The sequence below is a fragment of the Phacochoerus africanus genome, chromosome 10 (genome assembly GCF_016906955.1).
Source record: "Phacochoerus africanus isolate WHEZ1 chromosome 10, ROS_Pafr_v1, whole genome shotgun sequence".
NCBI lineage: Eukaryota > Metazoa > Chordata > Mammalia > Artiodactyla > Suidae > Phacochoerus > Phacochoerus africanus.
Window position 1 is genome coordinate 43,558,334 of NC_062553.1, and position 22,613 is coordinate 43,580,946.

General features: G+C 43.4%; 1 protein-coding gene across 1 annotated transcript in view; it reads right to left on the reverse strand.

Annotated features, from left to right (window-relative positions):
• CPE (carboxypeptidase E) overlaps positions 1-7,940 on the reverse strand; it is a 125,111-nt gene extending 117,171 nt beyond the window's left edge. The window contains exon 1 of the mRNA XM_047799024.1: positions 7,437-7,940. Within this exon, the coding sequence (XP_047654980.1) occupies positions 7,437-7,743 (307 nt within the window). The 5' untranslated portion in view covers positions 7,744-7,940. The remainder of the gene's footprint in view (positions 1-7,436) is intronic.
• Positions 7,941-22,613: the final 14,673 nt, after the last annotated feature.

Below are 22,613 nucleotides of genomic sequence, written 5' to 3' on the forward strand. Positions count from 1 at the left end.
CTTTGACGAAGTAAATGTTTACTAATTATCTTTAGAATTTCTATTTCACACTTGCAAAGCAGCTTAACTTTCTAAAATGTCTCAAGAGGAAAGAGACCAAGAGGAAAAGAACCTCACAGTTCCGCTACAACAGACCACACACTCCAAAGACACACAGTAGGTGAATTTCTCCATTATACAAAACTGGAGGTGCATCACAACAAAATATGCGTTCGCATAAGGAAAAGGCCATTTCTATCCTTTCTTGTTATCATGCTTTCTGACAGTCTCACATGTACCAACTCAGCACTGACCTTTAACACAACTTAGTTTTGTGATGCCCATTCTTGCCTATCTGAGAAATCTCATTTCTTCTATAGTCACTGAGTGGCCACTATGTCCTAAACATTTAACTAGACATTTGGGATAGAGAAATGGACAAAATACAACCCCTGACCGCAAAGACCCCACAGCTTACTGGGAGAACACGGACAACAACAAACAGAAAATGCCATAACAGAGATAACAACAATTGTTGACACATTTAGAAGTAAGAACTTTAGGAGTTCCCATCGTGGCTTGGCAAAAACGAACCTGACTAGCATTCATGAGGATGCAGATTCGATCCCTGGCCTCGCTCATGGGGTTAAGGATCCGTGTTGCCATGAGTTGTGGTGTAGGTCACAGACGTGGCTCGGATCCCGAGTTGCTGTGGCTGTAGTGTAGGCCAGCAGCTACAGCTCCCATTCGACCCCTAGCCTGGGAACCTCATTATGTCCCCAGTTCAGCCTTAAAAAAGACCAAAAAGAAAAAAAAAAAAGAGCTTTATATCTACTACTTCATTTTATCATCACATTATTGTCATTTTGTAGGTGATTAATTTGAGAGAAGTTAAATGACTTGCCTGAGAAGATTTAGTTAAAAACAGTGAGACAGAATCTGAACTCAGGTCCCCTGCCACTGAAGAATATACTGTAAACCTTTATGCTACAATGCTTCAAAGAACTATGGAAACACAAAGACCCAAGTGGGCATAAGAAAATCGGTTGGGGGGAGATGAGAAAGGAGGCTTCGTAGGTCCTTCACTTACACTAGGTCAGTAAAAGAATAAAGTGGTAAAGACCTGGACAGTTTCATTAAAAATTATTTTAAAAAGGAAGTTAGTTTGCTGAAGTAAACACTGAAATTGCCCTATGTTGATTTGGCTATCCGAAGAAATAATCATAAAGACATTCACAAATAATGATGAACACTTTCACTGTTTCCATTGAAGAAGCAAAATAAGAGGTCAAACTGAAGCAAAGCAGGAACGTCCCATATTTTGAAAACTGACAGAAAACAGGAGTTCCCGCTATGGCTCAGGGGGTTAAGAACACAACATGGTCTCCAAGAGGATGCAGGTTTGATCCCTGACCTCGCTCAGCGGGTTAAGGATCCAGTGTTGCTGCAAGCTGTGGCCTAAGTCACAGACGCAGCATAGATCTGGCATTGCTATGGCTCTGATGAGCAGCTGCATCTCCGATTTGACGCCTAGTGCTAGAACTTCCACATGCTGAAGGTCCAGCCGTCAAAAGAAAAAAAAAAAAAATGTTAGAAAACAAACATTTGCGATCAAGAAAACATGGAGAAGAAGCCCCTCAGAGCTGAATTCTGGTCTTGTACAGGTGGGCTTACAACCTAACAGATGAGCATCTAGGTGCCCTGCTTTGACACCACCTAGGAGGCCACATCCCAGTGAGGAGAGGAGGTAGAACACACACCAGACCAACCTCAATGAAGGCACATTTTAACAAATTAGCCCATGTTCTTAATAACCAGATGAAAGCAACTTCATTAATTACTATACTTCTAATTACTATATTTCTATACTCCTTTGGCCTCACAGCAGCCCTGTGAGGTATGAGATTTTAAAGAATTCCTGTTTTACTGACAAGAGGTCAACAGAAGTTAAAGCATGAAGCTACTTAACAATGAAAGAACCGGAATGCATTTGTTGCTTTAATTTTTTTCAATCGAAGTTATATATCCTATGCCTCGTGCCCTCAAAATCATGTTCTCAACTCAATAAGCAAAACTTAAGAGTTTACTATACATCAATCACTATGATAACTGTTAAGAGTTTACTATACATCAATCACTATGATAACTGTTTATGAGCAAAAAAAAAAAAATAGAGAACATGTGCTCCTATCCCTAAGGAACTCCCTGTTTGAGTGTCTCTACTAGAGAATTACAAAATAAATCCTTTAAAATATGATCATAATAATGCTGTGCTTCTCAAACTAGTGTAATACCAGGAACAAGTTAAGCTCCTTGGGACAAAAGGAGTTCCATGGTGAAAAAGGATTGAAAAACACTGTATAGTGTGCATCTAAGTTGGAGATCTGACACATATATCAGCATGTTAAGGGCTCTGATAAGTCTTGAAACACAAAGCTGTTTATCTTTGGTTACCTAATACTTCTCAAACCAAGATGAACTCATGTTCTGCTGAATATACTTTGAGAAAAACTGTGTTATGTGTCATCTTCTTACTGGGGCTATTATTTCATTTGTCAAAGATATCTTTCTCAGAGGAGTTCCCACTGTGGCTCAGTGGTAACGAAACCAACTAGTATCCATGAGGGTTCAATCCCTGGCCCTGCTCAGTGGGTTAAGGATCTGGCATTGCTGTGAGGTTGGGGTAGGTCACAGACGCAGCTTGGATCCCATGTTGCTGTGGCTGTGGCGTAGGCCAGCACCTGCAGCTCTGATTCAACTTCTAGCAAGGGAACTTTCATATGTAAAAAAATAATAATAATCTTTCCCAAAGAACTGTAAAGGTAACTAGTCCACACCCGCTCTGCAAGAGGGAGATGCTGGCAGGTGATTCCTTTGCTGCCTCCCCAGGTCAGTTTCCACAGAAAGACACTTTGTCTGGGCATAGGATATAATGTTAAGGGCCAGCCCAATTTCCTTTCTTCCTTTAGCCAATCATCAGTCAATCAAGTACATTATTTCTGGCAAGAGCTACACTGACGCAACTTGGGTCTAAAAACAACTCTTAACCACATGTGGTACAAATAGATCTTTCTTCAGAATATAACTCCAACACTCACCAGCTATAAAGTGTTACCCAGCTGCAGTTATTTCCCACTAACACACACTAATCTGATATGAAAAGTCATACAAAATAACCAAAAGAAGCCATACAAAATAACCAAAATTTCCACTTCTTTTTTTTTTTGAGTTGTATAGAAATTTTGCCAGCATTTAATGTTCCATCACAATATTTGGCAAACGCATACTGGCATTCATACACTTTAAATTTGAACAGATTTGCAGAGGAATAGGTCCAAAATAATCATTCCAACCTTTGAGAGAGAAAAATCTATGCCCCAAAGAATGTTTCTAAGATAACATTTTAGCTATAAATCAGATTTACTCCCCAAGAGCAATCCTGAACCACATGTAGAAGAATTAGTGTTTTAAACAAACTAATCTTAACTCATGTTTAACTCTGGGAGGACAGATTCCATGGCTCAGATATAAATTAATAAAGGTTTCTTTGTAATGCAATGATGGATATGCATGCCTGGGCGAGCATATGTTTGGGTTTGAGCACATCAGCCCCTATGTGTAGGAATATTTTAAATGTATAAAACAAAAGCAAATAGAAAGAAAAATGGGAAATATGGCCGGGCTTGGCAGGTATCATATCTCATGGGAGCACATTTGAACACAGAGAATCCATCTTAGCCCAGACTCTATCCCAGCCCTGTGTCTGGGATCCAGATTCATGACGTGTGAGATGAGACCAAGGCCAAGACCACGTGCAGCAGTTCTGAGAAGGGCTAAGACCCACCACCCTGCTGCAGTAGGTTGTCACAGGCCTCCAAAGGGATCCTGGTAATGACAGATACCTAACCTCCAGCTGGTCAGGAATCAAGCTGACGAGTCTGTGTGGCTTTGCCGCCCTGACCAATTCCAACTGGAATTTTCCTTCCCTTTTGATGAATTCAAATATAGAATATCAGAGAATTAATCACTTTCAAGAGATCCGCTCAAATTCAGCCTATGGCCTGGTACCAAAAAACAAGTATGATGATCACTTCTTTCTGCTCAGGAAGGGAGCTGGTGGGATCAAGGAACACCTGTCCACAATCTGCAAATCTAACCTTGTCAATGCCCATCAGAGAGAGAGGCCTGATGTACATATGCTGTTTTGTTCCAGGAGAGTTTTTCTGTTATGATAACTAAATACTTAAGACATTAGCTACCTTGTTTTTAAAGTTCAGAAAAAGAATTTAGATTAAGAAAACTAACCAGCTTGACACCTCTCTCTTGCTGGAAAATAAAATGAATATGGGCAACTTCATCAAAGTTTTAGTCGAATAAATGAATTTAAGCTAAATATTATTTCCAAATAGCTTCAGAAGAAACACTATTTCATTCCCCAAAAACACTTATAATGTGAAAATAGTTAAGATAGTCATCCTCTTTCAAAAGCAGGGGCTCTGTTAAAATCTACAAACATATGAGCTAACCTGGAATTAGTAAGTTTCGGTTATCTGTACTATACATTCCTGCCTTTTCATCATCCACTCTTCAGTAACCAAATGTCCTGACCTAATGTCCACAACGCCCTTTCTCCTGCCCTCCCACTCCCTTCTCACAGCCTGACCACCTTCACACTCCGACCTCCCAATTCTCAGTCCCCCATAGGGCAAGGACCACCCTCTGGTCCTGTAGAGCCCATACAACCTGGCTCACCTGGAGTGTGTGGGTCTTCAAAAGACACTAAATGCATCCATTTCTATCTCAAAATAAATATGGATATTCCTTTCTCATTCCTTAAAATATTTTTAATCTAAAAGGAATCTGAAGGTCATATAAGAATGGTGACTACTTTTTTATTCAAAACGTCCTAAAAAGTTAATTCATACAAGTACTATCGAACTCAGATACTGACAAGAATCTCTGCACTTGCCAGTGTTAAAAATAAGACAACAGGAGACTTCCAAATGGAGTCACTTATACTAAGCCCCACATCACCAAACCAAGACTTAATTACAGTTTCAGCTCTTCCAGAAATGAAATCTTAAACCAGTCAATCAGGAATCCTGTGATTAGCACAAGGGAGGTAATCATGGCCCCTGTTGTCCCCTAAAAGAAAGTAACCTTGCAATAACCAACCCGTTTTGTTCCTAGCATAACCTCTGTGTCCCTACTTCCTTCTGCCTATAAAAATCTTCCATTTTGAACAGCTCCTAGGAATACCTTCCTGTGTGCTATACTGAATGACATTCTGTTCATGAATCATTGAATAAAGTCAACAAGATCTTTAAAATTTACTCAGTTAAATTGCTTTTAACACTAGTTCCCTGAAGATTTCCAATCTATTTATCTCCTCCTAAAAGATGGCAGACCAGGAAATCATCCTGTGGTTTTTTTTTGTTTTTTTTTAATGTTAGTTCATACTGGTTTATTTCTACCTTTTAAAGTACAATGGGTAGACATTTTAGATTCTAGTTAAGTAATACCGTGAACTTAAAGTTTCCTTCATTAACAAGAATCTATAAAGCACATTATGTAAACATGTTTGCCTTCTTAAAATGAATTAAATCGGTGTATTTTGTGTTTAAAAGGAATAAAATATTGAAGGCATTGTGTTATTCAGCAAATGACTTTTTAATTTTTTCCCCAATGTGTACTGAATGCCTGCTGGGTGCCAGACCCAACCTGGCTGCTGGAGACACAGCTCTGCCTGTGGTTTTACAGAGGGACCTGCAGATCTTGACACATCATACATTCCAGATATTCAAGCAAAACAATTACAGTTTTCATTTCAAGCATACTGCATTCTAACTAAATCACTTTATAATTTTATTTCTAAACTTGAAGCAAGACAACAAAAAGTTAACATTCACTTTCATAGAATTTCTTTGAAGAAACAATTAACAAAATCTGAGGAGCAGTCTACCACAGAATAACCAAAGGTTCTAATTAAGTAGGCAGGAGAATCACAAATATTTAGATATTCTGTCTTGGCTTAGGTTGTCTTGACTTTGGTTATCTGAAAATTAGTAGTCACATTTAAAATTTTTCTTTATCTTCAGATACAACTATGAAACTAATTTTCAAAATTTCCAGTTCTACATGCTGAATCTGCTAGAGTGCATTATAGAAAATGTTTTCTAGGATCTGATTTTAGGGTATTGACTACAAAATTATACAAACCGTCATTCATATTATTTGAAGGTAAGAAATGTTTCCCTCTAAAGATTTATTATTGATCAACGCATACACTTTCCATCAGAAGATCACCATGATCTTCAAGTGTTACCACAGATCACCTATTTTAATCCCTTCTCAGTTTGGTTCTTAAATATTATTAGAAATCTATTCTTGCCCTACATTGAAAATCCGCAACTGTTTTCTTGCTTTGTCATTAAAAAAAAAAAAAAAAAAAAAAAGAGCTCTCTTGTGGTTCAGCAGTTTAAGTGTCATTACAGTGGCCCAGGCTGCTGCCATGGTACAGGTTGGTTCCCTAGCCCGGGAACTTCCATATGCCTCAGGTGCAGCCAGAAAAAAAGAAAACAAGAAGGCTTAAAAAAAAAAAAAAATGCATCCCAGGTTGATGTTATTAGTCCAGATTACTTAAACAGTACCTTTAAGATCGTAAGATGAGGCCTTAAGAGTTTCATCATTTCCAAAGACCAATGGGAAAGAGGCACCCAAAACATTTTTAAAATACCTTTTTATTAATTCCAAATGCGTTAACATTTAACACAAATTAAAATGTGTCCTAACACACTCGGGGGGAGACGCCATACAGGAACATCTGTTGGAATAAAAACCTGGTCACAAACTACTCATCTCAAAGAACTAAAGCAGAGAAAACGGAAAATTCTTTTTTCCTTAGAAAGACTGTGTGCAGTTTCAAGATCGGAATGCCTGCGAGAGGCCACTTTCTCACCCTCCACCATCCAATGTTGCCAAGATCTTTAACATTCCCTGATCATCCCAGGAGCGCGTGTACCTAATGTGAACACAGAGATAGAGAGAGGTATGCGGAGCCTCCAGGAACCAATAAACTCGTCCTCTGGAAATTAGGATCAATGACGGAGGGCTTCTCATTTCCTCTCAACCCCTGCCTTCTGCGCCTTAATGATTCTACGCCTATCTGCAAGAAAGGGCGCCCTCCTTCCGCAGGCCTAGCGTTATTCTCTGCGGTCTTCAGTCCAGCCAAGTGGGGGTGACAGCCGGTTTGCAGGCGCGCAGATTTGCTTGCTGCGCTCCAACCTCCACCAGCTGCAGCTTCTCGGGCCTGTCCTCACTCAAGGGTGGCACCAGGGCTGGGGAGGACGGCCGGCAGGGACCAGGACCCCACCGCCCCCATCCCTATCCCTCCTCCCTCCACGTCGCACTTTCCCCCCCTTCCCCTCCCGTCTGCCCACCGCGCGCGGCGCCCTTACCCGGCTCGTGGACGCCGGGGCTGTCGGACAGCTCAAGCACCAGCAGCTCGCGGCCCTCGAAGCTGCGCCCCACTGTGTATATCCTGCTGACCGCGGCGCACTGCAGCCACACGGACACCAGAGCCTCGCGCAGCTCGGGATAGCGGTGGTACTCGAAGGGGATGCCGTCTTCCTGCGGCCGCCGGCGCCGTCTCGCGCCGGCTGCGGTGGTGCCCCCGACTCCCCCGGCCTCGGCGCCCAGCAGCCACGCGCAAGCGGCCAGCGCCCCGCACAGCGCCAGCAACACACGGCCCCTTCGCCCGGCCATCGCGCCCAGTGTCTCCTGAGCGGCCTCCTGTGTGCCAGGCGCCTCGATGCGCACCGCCCGCGGGTCCCCTCTCCTCGTCTCGAAGAGGCCTGGAGTGGGGAGCGGATCGGAGACCCGAGCGGGGAATGCAAAGCCGGAGCGGAGCACTGGACGCGCGGCCGCCAAGCGCGGGATTCAGGGGAGGCGGCGCGGCGCGGGCGGGGCTGGCGGGCGGGGCGGGGAGGGCGGTGCCGCCCGCCGGATTCGCGGATAACCGGGGGCTGCTGCACGATTTGTGGGCTCGGAGACACGTCAGAGCCAAATGGCGCCGGGACGACCCAGGTGGGATGACAGCTAAGGTCGGGTATGGGCGCGTTGCTGTCATTGAGAAACCGGTGATACCGCCTGTGGAAAAAACACTCTGGATTATTGGTGCAGCCTTTTAAAGTACCATCTATTCCAAGCCGACCAGGTTTTCCTTTTGATGCTCAAAAAAAGCTAGACAATATTCTGGGGGAAAAAAAGGGGGGGAACACAAAAGAAATAAGGACAGCGACTTGCTGTCCCCCCGTGACGTGTCTTTAATAACTGTATTGCTAGTCCAAACACAAACCCACGGGTTGGATGTTTATTGATTGCAAGGTCTGGCTGGAAAACAGAACACTGTGCACTGTGATTTAGAGGTTTAAGAGACTCGAAAAGCGTTCTATCAACTTGCAGATATTTACGCACTTACCTAGATTTTTCCAGGAAAGAAAAAAAAAAAAGTAAGAAAATGTCATCTGCCAGTGCCAACACCAAGGCCCTTCTGTAATTCCTGTGGGGAAAACAGTGTGCAGCTGGGGAGTGCTGGACAAGGGATTTAGTTTGGCATTAAGCTTAAATCTTTCCAGAGCAGCTTATCTGGTTAGTTCTTGCTCATGGTCTCTTACCTGGTTGTAACTAAGATGTTGGTCAGGACTGCAGACATCTGAAGGCTTGACTGGGGCTGGGGAATCTTCTTCCAAGAAAGAAAGTAAAGAAGATCAAATCATGTTACAGAGGAAAACTCTGGTCATGAGAGATAGTATCTCTATTGTCCTCCTGTAATTATTGCAAAAATGTAAAATCATTTATAGCTTTAAATACCCAGTGTTTACACAGGATTTACAGTCCTGGAACATCTCAGGAGCAGATGTTATTTTGAAGAGGTTGCCATTAGGATTCAAAAATAGCACAAATCTAAATAAGTAATCCATTGACTATTTCAACTAAGAAGGAAAACTGGATATCATGCAGGTAATTTTTAATGTTAGACATTTTTTTTTCTTAACTTACTCTTTCTCCACCTGTCAGTGCACTGAATAAAAATTTTCTTCTGAAAAAGGAGCCAGATATTTCAGTGGTTTTATTGGGTTTAAAAAAATGCTGCTGGAGAGGCTGATTTTAAACCCCTCTGGCTGTCTACCTTTTCTACAGCAGTGTGGATCTTCTTTTTTGGATTTTTTTGGGGGGATGAGGAAGGGGGGAAGCCTCCATTATAAAGTCATGCCTCCCAGTTGAATTTGGACCCAGCCATGTTCCTTGTGAATGTAAGAAGAGCTAAGAACTGTCTGTTTTCCTCTATGACCAGTCGGACTCTGATTACATGGTCCAGAAGTTTAAAACCAGAGTTATAATTAGACTTCTAAAGTCATGCCCAAAAGAGCAAACTTGGAAACCTAGAAAAAGAAAACAGAGTGGCTAAAACCAATAAATTCAGAAGTGGGAGGTTAAGCTTTCCATGTTAGCAATTTAAGATAACCACAATCACTTGTGGCTAGGTGGATTATTGGTAAGGACACACAGAGACAATATATGATTCAGAGAAGTCCTGTGTAGCCCTTAAGCTTCTGTTCAAACAAAGGGTGTGTTTTCTATTTTCTCCCAAACCTCTATTTTTATGTTGTTTTTTTTTTGGTTTTGTATTGTTTTGTTTTTAATTTTCTTGTAAATGGGTGGAATTCAATCAAGTATTTTTTTTTCCTTTCTGGCCACGCCTGTGACATGCAGATGTTCCTGGACCAGGGATCAAAACCATGCTACAGCCACTGGACAACAGTGGATCCTTAATCTGCTGCTAGCTCTTAAGGGGGATCTTTTTGCATCTTGGATGTTTGTTTTCTTTATTTATAAAATGAAAGATCTGGATTCATCGGAGTGCAGCACCATCATCTAGAGAATTTGTAAAATGTGCAGATTCCCAAGCCCCCATTAATGCAGTAGGCCTGAGATAGGCTTCAGGTATTAAAACGGTTCCAGGGTTTAACAAGAACACCATGTGTTTCTGATTTTGATGTTGGATGGACAAAGATACTTTAAGAACTACTGTCCCATGGTTTCCTAAAGCCAAATCTCCAATGCTATGAATCTGGAAGTTTTCTTTTTGAGAAAAGCTTCCACTCACCTGATAGGTTGAGCCTATCCCTTACTCCTGGGCACACCACATACACCAAGGAGTCAGTTCAAAGGACTTAAAACTTCGTCTTTGAATTTCTGGATGATTTTGTTTGTTTGTTTATTACTTTTTGGCCCCCACCATGGCATATGGAAATTCCTAGGTCAGGGGTCAACTCCAAGCCAGAGCTGCAACCTATGCCACATCTACAGCATTGCTGTATCCTTAACCCACTCTGTCAGGCCAGGGATGGAACCAGTGCCTCCACAGAGACAAGCCCGACCATTATCCCACACCACAGCATGAATGCCCAGTTTCTGGTTGAGTTTAGATATAGGTCAGCTTCACTGGAGTGTACTTACTTGTTGTTGCTTCCTAGGGAATTATGTAAAAGTTAATATACCTATCCTGATCGCTAGATAGAAAGTCTTGCATGCTAAGTGTCTGATGTGTCTGACTCTGTGTCCCCAGAGTTAAATTCAGTGCGCACACACATTTTAAATCATGCAAGAAAGAGAGAAAGAGATCTGTTTTTCATGTCACTTCTGCACATCTGTATGGGCATGTTTAAATGACCCAGACCTCCACTTTCTGCTTCACTTCTACTATTTTCAGATCCAGAAACTATCCTAGATAGTTCCTAGATCCCAAGCCTTTATTTTTGTTGGGGGGTGGGGGGCACGCACCTACAGCATTCTGAAGTTCCCAGGCTAGGGGTCTAATTGGAGCTATAGCTGCCAGCCTACACCACAGCCACAGCATCTCGCGATTCGAGTCCAGTCTAAAACCTACACCACAGCTAATGGCAATGTGGGATCCTTAACCCACTGAGCAAGGCCGGGGACCAAACCCGCATTCTCATAAATGTTTGACACTCAGCTCTCAGTAGGGGATAAAACCTGATTTAGAATGTTTGCTGGTTTCCATAGGGTAAATATTCCTACCATAGCTGATTTTAACTGCAGATGTCAGAGCTCCCGTTGTGGCTTAGTGGATTAAGAACCCGATACAGTGTCCATGAAGATGCAATCTACATCTATGGCCTGGTTCAGCTGGTTAAGGATCCAGCATTGCTGCAAGTTGTGGCATAGGTCACAGATGCAGCTTGGACCTAGCGTCGCTGTGGCTGCGGTATAGACCAGCAGCTGCAGTTTCAATTCAACCCCTAGCCTGAGAACTTCCATATTCCACAGGTGCAGGCATAAAAAGAAAAAAAAAAAATGCCAATGTGACATCAGGGCATTAAGAAGAGGTATGCAGCAGCACACCTTAATTCAAATCCTTTATACACCTCCCTTTCCAGAGAGGGAGCTTAATTCCCTGCTATTTGAGTATAGGCAGGACTCAGTGACTCACTCCTAATGAAGGCAATAGGCGGAAGTGATGGGATGAGCTACCAAAGTACGTTATAACAAGACGGTCTCCCCCACTTTGCTGTATCATTTGTCCTGGGCAGGTTGTCTGCTGTGTTGTGGAGATACTCAGGCAGCGAGGACTGAGGGAGGTCTTTGCAGAATAGCCTGAGAGGGGCTGATGCCCCCAACCTCCTTCTCTGAGCTCCTGGGGCCTGTCTACAGCCATGGGAAGAGAGTCTTCAGTCCCAGGCGGGCCTGGGAGGGCTCCTCTGCTGATGGTTTGCCTTCAGCTTCCTTAGAGACCCTAAGCCAGAACCACCAAGTCAGGCAGCATCAGGTTCCCAACCTGCAATAACTGTTAGGGAATAAATGTGTTGTGTCAAGCTGCAGAGGTTGGGATAACTAATATATATGGCATCTTCCCCACACAGATGCAATAGATGCAGACAACCTCCAGATCACAGAGAATAATAAAATGTAGCAGTATAATGAAAGAGTGATGGATAGGAGTTCCTGTCGTGCCTCAATGATAGCGAACCCAATTAGTATCCATGAGGACACCAGTTTGATCCCTGACCTTGCTCAGTAGGTTAAGGATTCAGCATTGCTGTGAGCTGTAGTGTAGGTGGCAGATGTGGCTCAGATCCAGAGTTACTGCGGCTGTAGTGTAGGCGGGCAGCTGAAGTTCCAATTCCACCCCTAGCCTGGGAACTTCCCTGTGCTGCAAGTGCAGCCCTAAAAAGACAAAAAAATAAAAAGAGAAGAAAAAGTGACAGATCTTGAGTATTATTGCTTTTGTTCTTCATGTCATTTATTTAATTGCAAGCTTATATCTTTTTTTATAAATAATGGCTGTGTTTAACAAGTGACTCACTTTCACTTTTTTTTTTTTTTAATAGCTACTCCTTCAGCATATGGAAGTTCCAGGGCCAGGGACTGAATCTGAGCCACAGCTTCAACCTAAGCCGAAACCCTGGATCCTCACCCACAGCATATGGAGGTTTCCAGGCTAGGGATCGAATCAGACCTAGTTGCTGGCCTACACCACAGCCACAGCCACTCAGGATTCAAGCCCTGTCTGCAACCTATACCATAGCTCACAGCAACTCGGGATCTTTAATCCACTGAGCAAGGCCAGGGATCAAACCTGAATCCTCATGGATAGTAGTCAGGTTCATTACCACTGAGCCACAATGGGAACTCCAGAAATGTCGGGTACTTTAACCTACTGTGGTGGGCCAGAGATCGACCCCCCACCTCTGCAATGACCCTTAACCCACTGTGCCACAGTGGGAACTCTAAAATTCTTTTGCTTTGGGAAGTTCCCATCGTGGCACAGCGGAAACGAATCTGACTAGGAACCATGAGGTTGTGGGTTCGATCCCTGGCCTCGCTCAGTGGGTTAAGGATCCAGTGTTGCTGTGAATATGGTGGAGGTCACAGATGCGGCTTGGATCCCACACTGCTGTGGCTGTGGCATAGGCTGGCAGCTACAGCTCCAATTTGACCCCTAGTCTGGGAACTTCCACATGCTGCGGGTGTGGCCTTATAAAGACAAAAGACTAAATAAATAAATAATAAAGATAAAATTCTTTTGCCTTTAACAAGTGACTCTTGCAAGTGTCAACCAAGAAATTCAGAAGCCTGCAAATAAGAAGTGGGGGGCGGATATTAGAAATTGCAATTCTAGAGACACGGATTCAGGTAAAACTGGAAGTGTTCCAGGGAAGAGAAAGAGTCAGGGGCTTATAAAGGCAAAAGCCACAAGCTGGCAAGAATCATGAGTGACCCTCGTGCAAGAAGGAGGTTCCTATCCATAAGGAATAGGCTGTCAGAGTTATTTAGGGCAAGGGTCCAACAAGCATTTGAGTTTCTGAGCCATTGGGCAAACATTCTGGATGCCCTCATTAAGACAATAAGTGGTCAAAGGTCAGATACCATCCAGAATCGCTTTCTCAGTGGGCTCCATTTTTATCTCTCTCAGCAATCCCAACTGCATTTGATTTTTCTTCCACACAAGCTGGTATGAGCTGGCTCCAGCCAACCACTTTTCCTCTCCAGGTCCCGTTCCTCACTTGGCAGCCCCTCTTTCTGGCTGGCGCTCCTCTTTGGTTCCCCGTAGAAGCAATGTCGTATCCTTCTTTGTTCATGAACATTTTGCATCAGAATCACCAGGTGAGAGTGGTCACACAACAAACCGGTTGAGTCCAGTTTTCTGGGGCTGGGGTTTGGAAATCTGCATTTGAATAGGCTCTTCCCACCCCCTCACCTTCTCAGGGCAATTCTGATGCACAGTAAGGATTTTAATAAACAGTAAGGTTGGAGGAATGCTGGTTCAAGAGACTTGTACTAGGGTTTTGACAGACCCATGTTTTAACCCAAGGTCTGCTTGTTTCAGGAAGTTGCTCAGTGACTTCACCTGTAAACGGGGGACAGGATGAGATTTCCAGGAACTAACAACTGCGAGGGAGTGGGCACAAGAGGCATGCTCCGTAAACAAAGCCTGAGCCCTTCCACTTCCTGCTGGGATGGATTCTCCCATCCTGGTACTGCTTGTTGGCATTGCAGCCCCATCCAGACATCCTTCCTTTGAACCCCCAACACCAAAGCTGGGTGTCCCTCGTGAGCCCTGAAGAAATTCTCTGACCAAACTCTGCTTGACCTTCTCCCCATCCAGACCTTGAAGTCACTGTCAGGAGCCCAGATCCCTGACCAGAGCTGCCGCTGCTCCTGTTTCTCCTATTTCTCATTTCTCTCATCACTGGGTTGTGTGCAAACCAAGAGACAGGCAGCTGTGTCACCAAAATGTCCATGCCACTCTGACTTCTCATTGTGTAATTAATTTAAAAATTGGGGAATTACCGTCATGGCTCCGTGGTTAAAGAACCGACTAATATCCATGAGGATGCGGGTTCTATCCCTGACCTTGCTCAGTGGGTTAAGGATCCATCGTTGCCATGAGCTGTGGTGTGGGTCACTGACAATGGGAACGCCAGATCGGAGCCTCATCTGCAACCTTCACCACAGCTCATGGCAACACCAGATCCTTACCCCAAGGATCAAACCCACATCCTCACAGATGCTAGTCAAATACGTTTCCACTGAGCCACAACAGAAACTCCGAGTGTGCTTCATTTTTTACAATTCTCTTTTCTAACTGATTTTTTCCATTAACCACTCACTGCATAGTTCAGCTTTATCAGCTGAAGAGGTGGGTATATTTGGTAGACAGGTAACAGCCAAATGCACTCTGGACATGCTGCTTGAATCAGCTGGACAAAACTCCATCCACAAGCATCAGAACCTGAATATCTCATCACCAGTGCAAATTAAACATGGTCTAACATATCACCATTTTTCTACAGCTCTGCATGGTACCAAGTTCTCTTATCCCAGTGGACACCCCAACATTACTGGCCACCCAGTAACACTGACCAATGAAAATACAAAATGAAGTCAACTATACTCCAATAAGATTTATATTAAAAAAAGAAAATATAGGGAGTTCCCATCATGGCTCAGTGGTAATGAATCCGACTATGAGGACATGGGTTCAACCTCCTTGCTCAATGGGTTAAGGATCTAGCTTTGCTGTAAATTTTGATGTAAGTCACAGAGGTGGCTCGGATCCTGAGTTGCTGTCGTGTAGGCCGGCAGCTGCAGTTCCGATTCAACCCCTACCCTGGTAATTTCCATATACTGTGGGTGCGGCCCTAAAAAGGCAAAAAATAATAATAATAATAATAATTACTTGTTTATGCAGCAATATGGATGGACCTAGAGATTATCATGAGTAAGTCAGACAGTAAAAAGCAAATATCATATGATTTCATTTATATGTAGAATCTAATTTTAAAAATGATACAAAAGAACTGATTCATAAAGCAGAACCAAAGTCATAGATTTCAAAGCCAATCTTATGGTTACCATAGATGAAACTGTTGGTGGGAGTGCAGAATTGGGAGGGTGGGAATAACATATACACAGCATGAAATAGATGATTAATAAGAGCCTAGTATAAGAGTTCCTGTTATGGCTCAGGAGGTTAAGAACCTGGCAAGTATTCATGAGGATGTGGGTTTTATCCTTGGTCTCACTCAGTGGGTTAAGGATCTGTTGTTGCTGTGACCTGTGGCGTGGGTCACAGACACAGCTCAGATCCAGAGTTGCTGTGGCTGTGGTGTAGGCGGGCAGCTGCAGCTCCAATTCCACCCCTAGCCTGGGAATTCCATATGCTGTGGATGTGGCCCTAAAAAAAGGCACCTCCCCCCCAAAAAAAGAAAATATAATATGAGCCATAGATGGTTTTTTGGTTTTTTTTGGGTTTTTTGGGGGGTTTTTTTTTGGTTTTTTTTTTTGGTCTTTTTGCCTTTTCTAGGGCCACTCCTGAGGCATATGGAGGTTCCCAGGCTAGGGGTCTAATCAGAGCTGTAGCCACCGGCCTACGCCAGAGCCATAGCAACTCAGGATCCTAGCCACGTCTGCCACCTACACCACAGCTCATGGCAACGCCCGATCCTTAACCCACTGAGCAAGGCCAGGGATCGAACCCTCAACCTCATGGTTCCTAGTCAGATTTGTTAACCACTGCGCCACGATGGGAACTCCCCATAGATGTTTTCTTTTTAAAAAGTACAAAGGAGTAGGTGAAATTAATTTTATAATAATAATAAAAATTTTAACCCAATATATCCCAAATATCTTTTCAACTTGTAAACAATATTAATGTATTAATGAAATTTTTTCATACTGTCTTCAAAGCCTGTTGTGTAATTTACATGGCAGCACATCAGCACAGTTCAGACCATCCGTATTTCAAGAGCTCACTGGCCACAAGTACATGGCAGCTGTATGGGACAGCTGAGATATCCTGCTGTTCTTATATTCCTATCTTCTCAAATTAATTCCTTTTGCTTTATCTTTCCAGTTAATGCCTTGGTCCAGGTTGTGGTTAGTTCTTGCCTCGTCCCCTGAAGATTACTTCTCTAATCACTGGTAAATCTCAGTTTCTAAGCTTGCTGCCAATACCACATTCGCCATCATGCACCCCGATGAACCATCCACCATCGTTCCGTGTCCATTGCTCAACAGCTCAAAGCCCAAGCCATGATCCTTTTCCTTAGGGAATGTCATCAGTGAGCCCTAGGAAATCTCTTTGTGCCTCCTGCTATTTCTTTCCCTACCACATTTTCTCTCTTAAATTCCTACATCATCGTCCCCCAAACTGCAGTGTAGTTACATCTACCCCACCCTTACCTCTGTGTTGTCCTTCCCTCTCCCAAGGCCACCCTCAGTGCCCCCCATTCCTGTCGTCCCCACTTCCCCACCACTTGCCTGAAATGTCAGCTCCTTTCTCTCCTGGCATTTCCCTTTGGTCAATCCTCTTTTCTCCTCTGGGCGGTGGTGGGGGGGGGGGGAAACGGGGGACCGGAAGTTCTCTGGAGTTTGCATTCCCTGTTAATTATCATCCAAACGCCTCAATTTTCTCAGAGCTCACTCCCTCTCCCGCTGGAGTTCACTCTGTGGATTCTACCCACCCAACATTCCCTGACTTTGCAGGGCTCCCACTGCACATGCTCAGCTGGCTGACGTCATCGACACCTATGTTGCCAGGTCTTACTTCTCTGCTGCCCTGTGGGTAACTCCTAAGACTGTGTCCTGTATCCAGTCCCTCCCACAGAGAGATAGAGACTTGCCTTACTTGTGTGTTTGCCTCCACAGCCCAGCATGGTGAAAACTATGGCCCCCCGGGCTTAACATGCTTGCAGATGAGTGAATGAACTACTCAATGTGCTACCAACTTTCTTCTACCTTTGGCACTCAGACTTAGGCCTGTGTTTTTAATGCTCTCTTAAGTTCTGCTGCAGGATCCCTTCCTCCATGTAACACCACCAGTTTCCTCTTCACTCATCAAAGGTATTTCCCAAGTTGCTTGGATGTAACAAGCCATTTGAGTGCTCTTGCGTCTGTGTAATTCCTCAATGTAGCTCCTATTTCTGTCTACCTTATTTATTATTGTCTGTATTATCATCTGTCTACCAGATCACAATTACAATATTCAGAAAAGTGGATTTTCCATTACATTTTTATCTTTGGAAACCAAATTACTGAAATGAAAACCAAATTGCCAATTTCCAACAGATAAACCTCCACAAAGAAGGACTGGTTTTCCTTTCAGCTGTTGGAAGCCAACCAACATGAAGAATGTGTGACAACCTCACACATAGGACGCTAATTTTGTGGGTCTCCAGGATTTTTTTTTTTTTTCCTTCTTTTCAAGGCCATACCTGCAGCATATGGATGTTCCCGGGCCACAGTTGAATAGAACTGCAGCTGTGATGAACACCACAGCCACAGCAACACTGGATCCAAGCCACATCTGTGACCTACACCACAGCTTGCAGCACTGCCAGATCCTTAACCCGCTGAGCAAGGCCAGGGATCAAACCCCCATCATTACAGACACTATGTCGGGTTGGTTCACTGAGCCAAAATGGGAAGTCTAGGATATTAAGCATTATGTAGATATACGAAGAAGTATAGAAATTCCTCATTATGAACAATAACTATGCCTTGTCAACTGTGATACTCTTCAATCCATAATGTTTCTTGTACCATTTTAAATCACAAATATCCAAGAAAGAAATCTGTTCACTTCTTTTTTGTTTCTGTTTTTTGTGTTTTTTTGGTTTTGGGGTTTTATTTGTCTTTTTAGGGACACACCTGTGGCATATGGAGGCTCCCAGGCTAGGGTTGAACTGGAGCTGTAGCCACTGGCCTATATTACTGCCACAGCAATGCGAGATCCAAGCCTCATCTGTGACCTACACCACAGTTCACAGCAACGCTGGATCCTTAACCCACTGAGCGAGGCCAGGGATTGAACCTGCGTCCTAATGTATACTAGTTGGATTCCTTACCACTGAGCCACAGCAGGAACTCCTACCTCTTTGTTTTATACAACACACAAAATGTCAAGGTCTCTTATTTGTGAAAACTGCGCACTTCCTTGCAAGGCTCAAAATCGCAAATGTGAGTAAAATGTGGGTTGTGTCCACACACATGTGTTAAAGTGTCTCAGGCCTTGGGCAGCATTTTGGAAGCCTCTGCTTCTAGGGGGACTGAACTAGGTGCTAATAAGGTTGAAAATGAAGCTGATCGCACAGGGAGAAAAACAAGCGAGCCAACACGCAAACCTCTCATTCATTACCAGGACCACACCCTTAATTTCAAAGAATCTCTGTGGATGACAACACACCCAACTCCTCTGAAGGAAGGCTTTACATCATCCTGTGGGGAGGTGCGCAGTCAGTCACACCATTGTTTGTGAGTAAAAGAAAAGAAGAAAAAAACTACAGCACATTCATCAAGTGGCTGCTCAGACACTCTCCACCTACAACTATGGTACCATCACATGGTCATCACTCTTGTGCACCATGGTGTGAACTGGCTGAAGACTTTGAGGTTAAACAGGGTTCTCCTATGCCACAACAAGCCTGGTGTCAGCCCTGTTGTTGAAAAGTAACTCACAGATTGAGTCCAGCTCCAAATTCATGAAGGAGAGGGTTTGCTCTATTCCCCACTTGGGTGCCTGATTTACTTCTTGAATCTGCATCCAGGGAGGGCAAGGGCTGACTCCTCTAGGAGTGAGGGGCCACTGCAGGCAGTCTGCAGGCCACTGCAGGAGATCTGCCCAGCGGGTCCTGCCAGCCCTCCATGCCTTCTCCCAGTGACTTAGTGGATTGTCTCTTTGAGGGGGAATCCTAAATTGAAAGGGATAGGGTGTGACTGAGAACTAGGCAGGCAGGATTTGTGGGACTTGCATAAGAGAGGAAGTGTGGGAAGGTGGGGATCAGGAGAGAGGGATATAGTGAGAGAGGAGGAGGAGGAAAAAATGAGAGGGAGAAGGGAAGAAAAAAAGCAACAGTAAGACAGTTGAAAAGGGTAATCAATCTCTCTAAGGGTCTTAGGAAAGAGATAAACTTCACCTACTTTGGTGTGATAAGTGTGGCAAATTTGTCTTCCCCCTGGAAGACTAGTCTTAAATCTATATCTTATTAGAGATAGACAGTAGTATAACGACAACAAAAAATTAAGAACTAGAACATTTACAATGTGTTTCCCCCTCATTCTCTAATTTGATTCTGATGATGACATCATTTCATTATCCACCTTTTACAGATAAGCCACCTGAATTCACAGAGGAAAAGTTCCAAAGCAAGGCTACAATGAGGTTGTAGATGAATATTATTATTATTATTATTATTAATTATTATTATTATTTGTCTTTTGTCTCTTGTCTTTTTAGGGCCGCACCCGTGGCATATGGACGTTCCCAGGCTAGGAGTTGAATCAGAGCTGTAGCTGCTGGCCTACACCACAGCCACAGCAATGCTGGATCCTTAACCCACTGAGCAAGGCCAGGGATCAAACCTGCAACCTCATGGTTCCTAATCAGATTTGTCTCTGCTGCACCACAATGGGAACTCCAAGATGAATATTATTAACTCAAAGACATATTTGAGAATTACTCCTTCATTTAACCTTTTGGATCTAAGCTGACTGTATTTTAGGAAAACATACTATAAATCTAGACTCTTAACAAGTTACTAGATGCCAAGAATGAATTGAATTTCTATGTTCTTCTCTCTGGCTGTGAAGAAATTGTTTCTGTGCCTTTACCAACAATAAACTTCGATACGTCTATGTAAAGGTGATGGTGGTGTCCATCAGATTTAACTTAAAATAATACATTCTGGGGTTCCTTGGTGGCTCAGCAGGTTAAGGATCCAGTATTGTCACTGCAGTGGCTCAGGATCAATCCCTGGCCAGGGAAATTCTGCATGCTGTGGGCACGGCCACCCCGCCCCAAATCCCATCCCCCCAAAATGATACACTCTGCTATTTTCAAAAGATTCTAAAAATGGCATAAAAAGATAATATAAAAGCTTACAAAATATCCTGCTAGGCCCTAGTTACCTGGGGGACTATATAGCTTTATAGGCCTTAATTTTTCCACTAATACTATACACCATGTTTGGGAATGACAATACCAAAATAAAAATCAAATGCCATGCATTCATCAGATAAATAGCACAGAGAATGACTGTTTTTTTTCTTTAGCTGTGAGATCCTGGCCATCTTATACATTTTTAAATCTTATATATAAACCAATCTTATAAATAAATAAGGTCTTTATTTATGGTGTGAGTTAAGTTGCTCAGGAATCTACAATGATAACTGTAAATATTGCACAGGTGTGCAGGGCACATCCCTCCCCTATCTCCTCTCCCTCACCTCCCCCCATCTCCTCTCCCTCCCCCTCCCCTCTCCCCTGCTTCCTCTCCCTCCCCCCTCCCCTCTCCCCCATCACTTCTCCCCATCTCCTCTCCCTCCCCCATCACTTCTCCCTTATCTCCTCTCCCTCCCCCATACTCTCCCCTATCTCCTCTCCATCACCCATCTGCCTCTCTCCCATCTTTTCTCCCTCCCCACATCTTCTCCCTCCCAGGTCTTCCAGGCACTCTCTACCACCTGCCAAGTCTTCCAATGCATTTCCTTCTTCACCCTCATCACAAGGTGATGTTTCTTTACTTGTGTTGTTTCTTTTTCTCCAGAAAGCGAGCACCTTGAGGATACATTCCTACCACCAGTCAAACCTATAAAAGAGATTCAATAAATATTTGCCAAAAAATGAGATATGTCCTAACACTTTAAGTCCACAAGAACTTTATGCCTTTTAAGCTTTAAAGATTTCAGGAAAATAATCAATGTACCTCTAAAAGAAGAATATCATTTTTAACAGCTTTAATATCTAAAACCTTTGAACAAGACACTATGAATTACTGGCTTTAATCTTCCATGATCTTACCACATTGTACAAATAAGAAGACTAAGGTTTAGAGAAGTTAAATAATTAGTACAAATTTATATGAATAGGAAGTGATGAAGTCACTGTGGTGCAGTAACACAGCATTATTTCCATGGGGTACTGCTGTACCACTATTCACTCATTCATTCAACAAACTTTTATTTAGAACTAGGTGTTTGGTTGTTGCTTGGTGGAATGTGATCTGTTAGGAACACAAAATTAATTAACATATAATTCCTACCAGAGGGGAGCTCAGAGCTCACTCTCCAGTGTAGAGACCAAACACTGTCTTTTCCAGTGATGAGCATGTTCACACATATGAGAGAATTTATTTGAAAAGTGATTTTGCAGAATTGAAGTCTGGGAAAAAAAATGGAAGAAGGGGCTATTTGAGTGTTTTAAACACCTTGAAAACAGTATGCAATAAATGTCCAATAACTAACTTGGTCAAGTAATTAATTAATTCACAGACTCAGAACACACCACACTCCAGCTGCTTGGGAACCCACTTGTGGCAAGGAAGTGTCATCAAACACAGAGTATCATGAAGTCTTCCTGGTTGGGTAAAGAAATCAGGTTCAGGAGTTCCTGATGTGGCACCATGGGTTAATGATCTGGCTTGTCTCTATGCATTGCCAGTTCGATCTCCAGTCCATGGGTTAAGCATCCCACATTGGTGTAGGTCACAGATATGGCTCGGACTCAGTTCCTGGCCCTGGGAAATTCCACATGCGCTGGGTGTATCCAAAAATGGGAAAATGGCTGATAAACATCATTGCAATGTAAAATTTGAAGGCAAGATTTTGAAGTTTCTATTTTTGGGGGGTGGGGAAAGCTACACCAGTGGTATATGGAAGTTCCTGAGCCAGGAACTGAATCTGAGCCACAGCTTCGACCTATGCCACAGCTGCAGCAACACGAGATCCTTAACCCACTGCACCACAATAGGAACTCCTAAAGTCTCTATTTTTAATAAATCTTCTAAGTTACAGTACTGTTCTAATAACTATTTATTTATTTATTTATTTATTTATTGTCTTTTTGCTATTTCTTTGGGCCGCTCCCGCAGCATATGGAGGTTCCCAGGCTAGAGGTCTAATCGGAGCTGTAGCCACCGGCCTACGCCAGAGCCACAACAACGCAGGATCCAAGCCGCGTCTTCGACCTACACCACAGCTCATGGCAACGCCGGATCGTTAACCCACTGAGCAAGGGCAGGGATCGAACCCACAACCTCATGGTTCCTAGT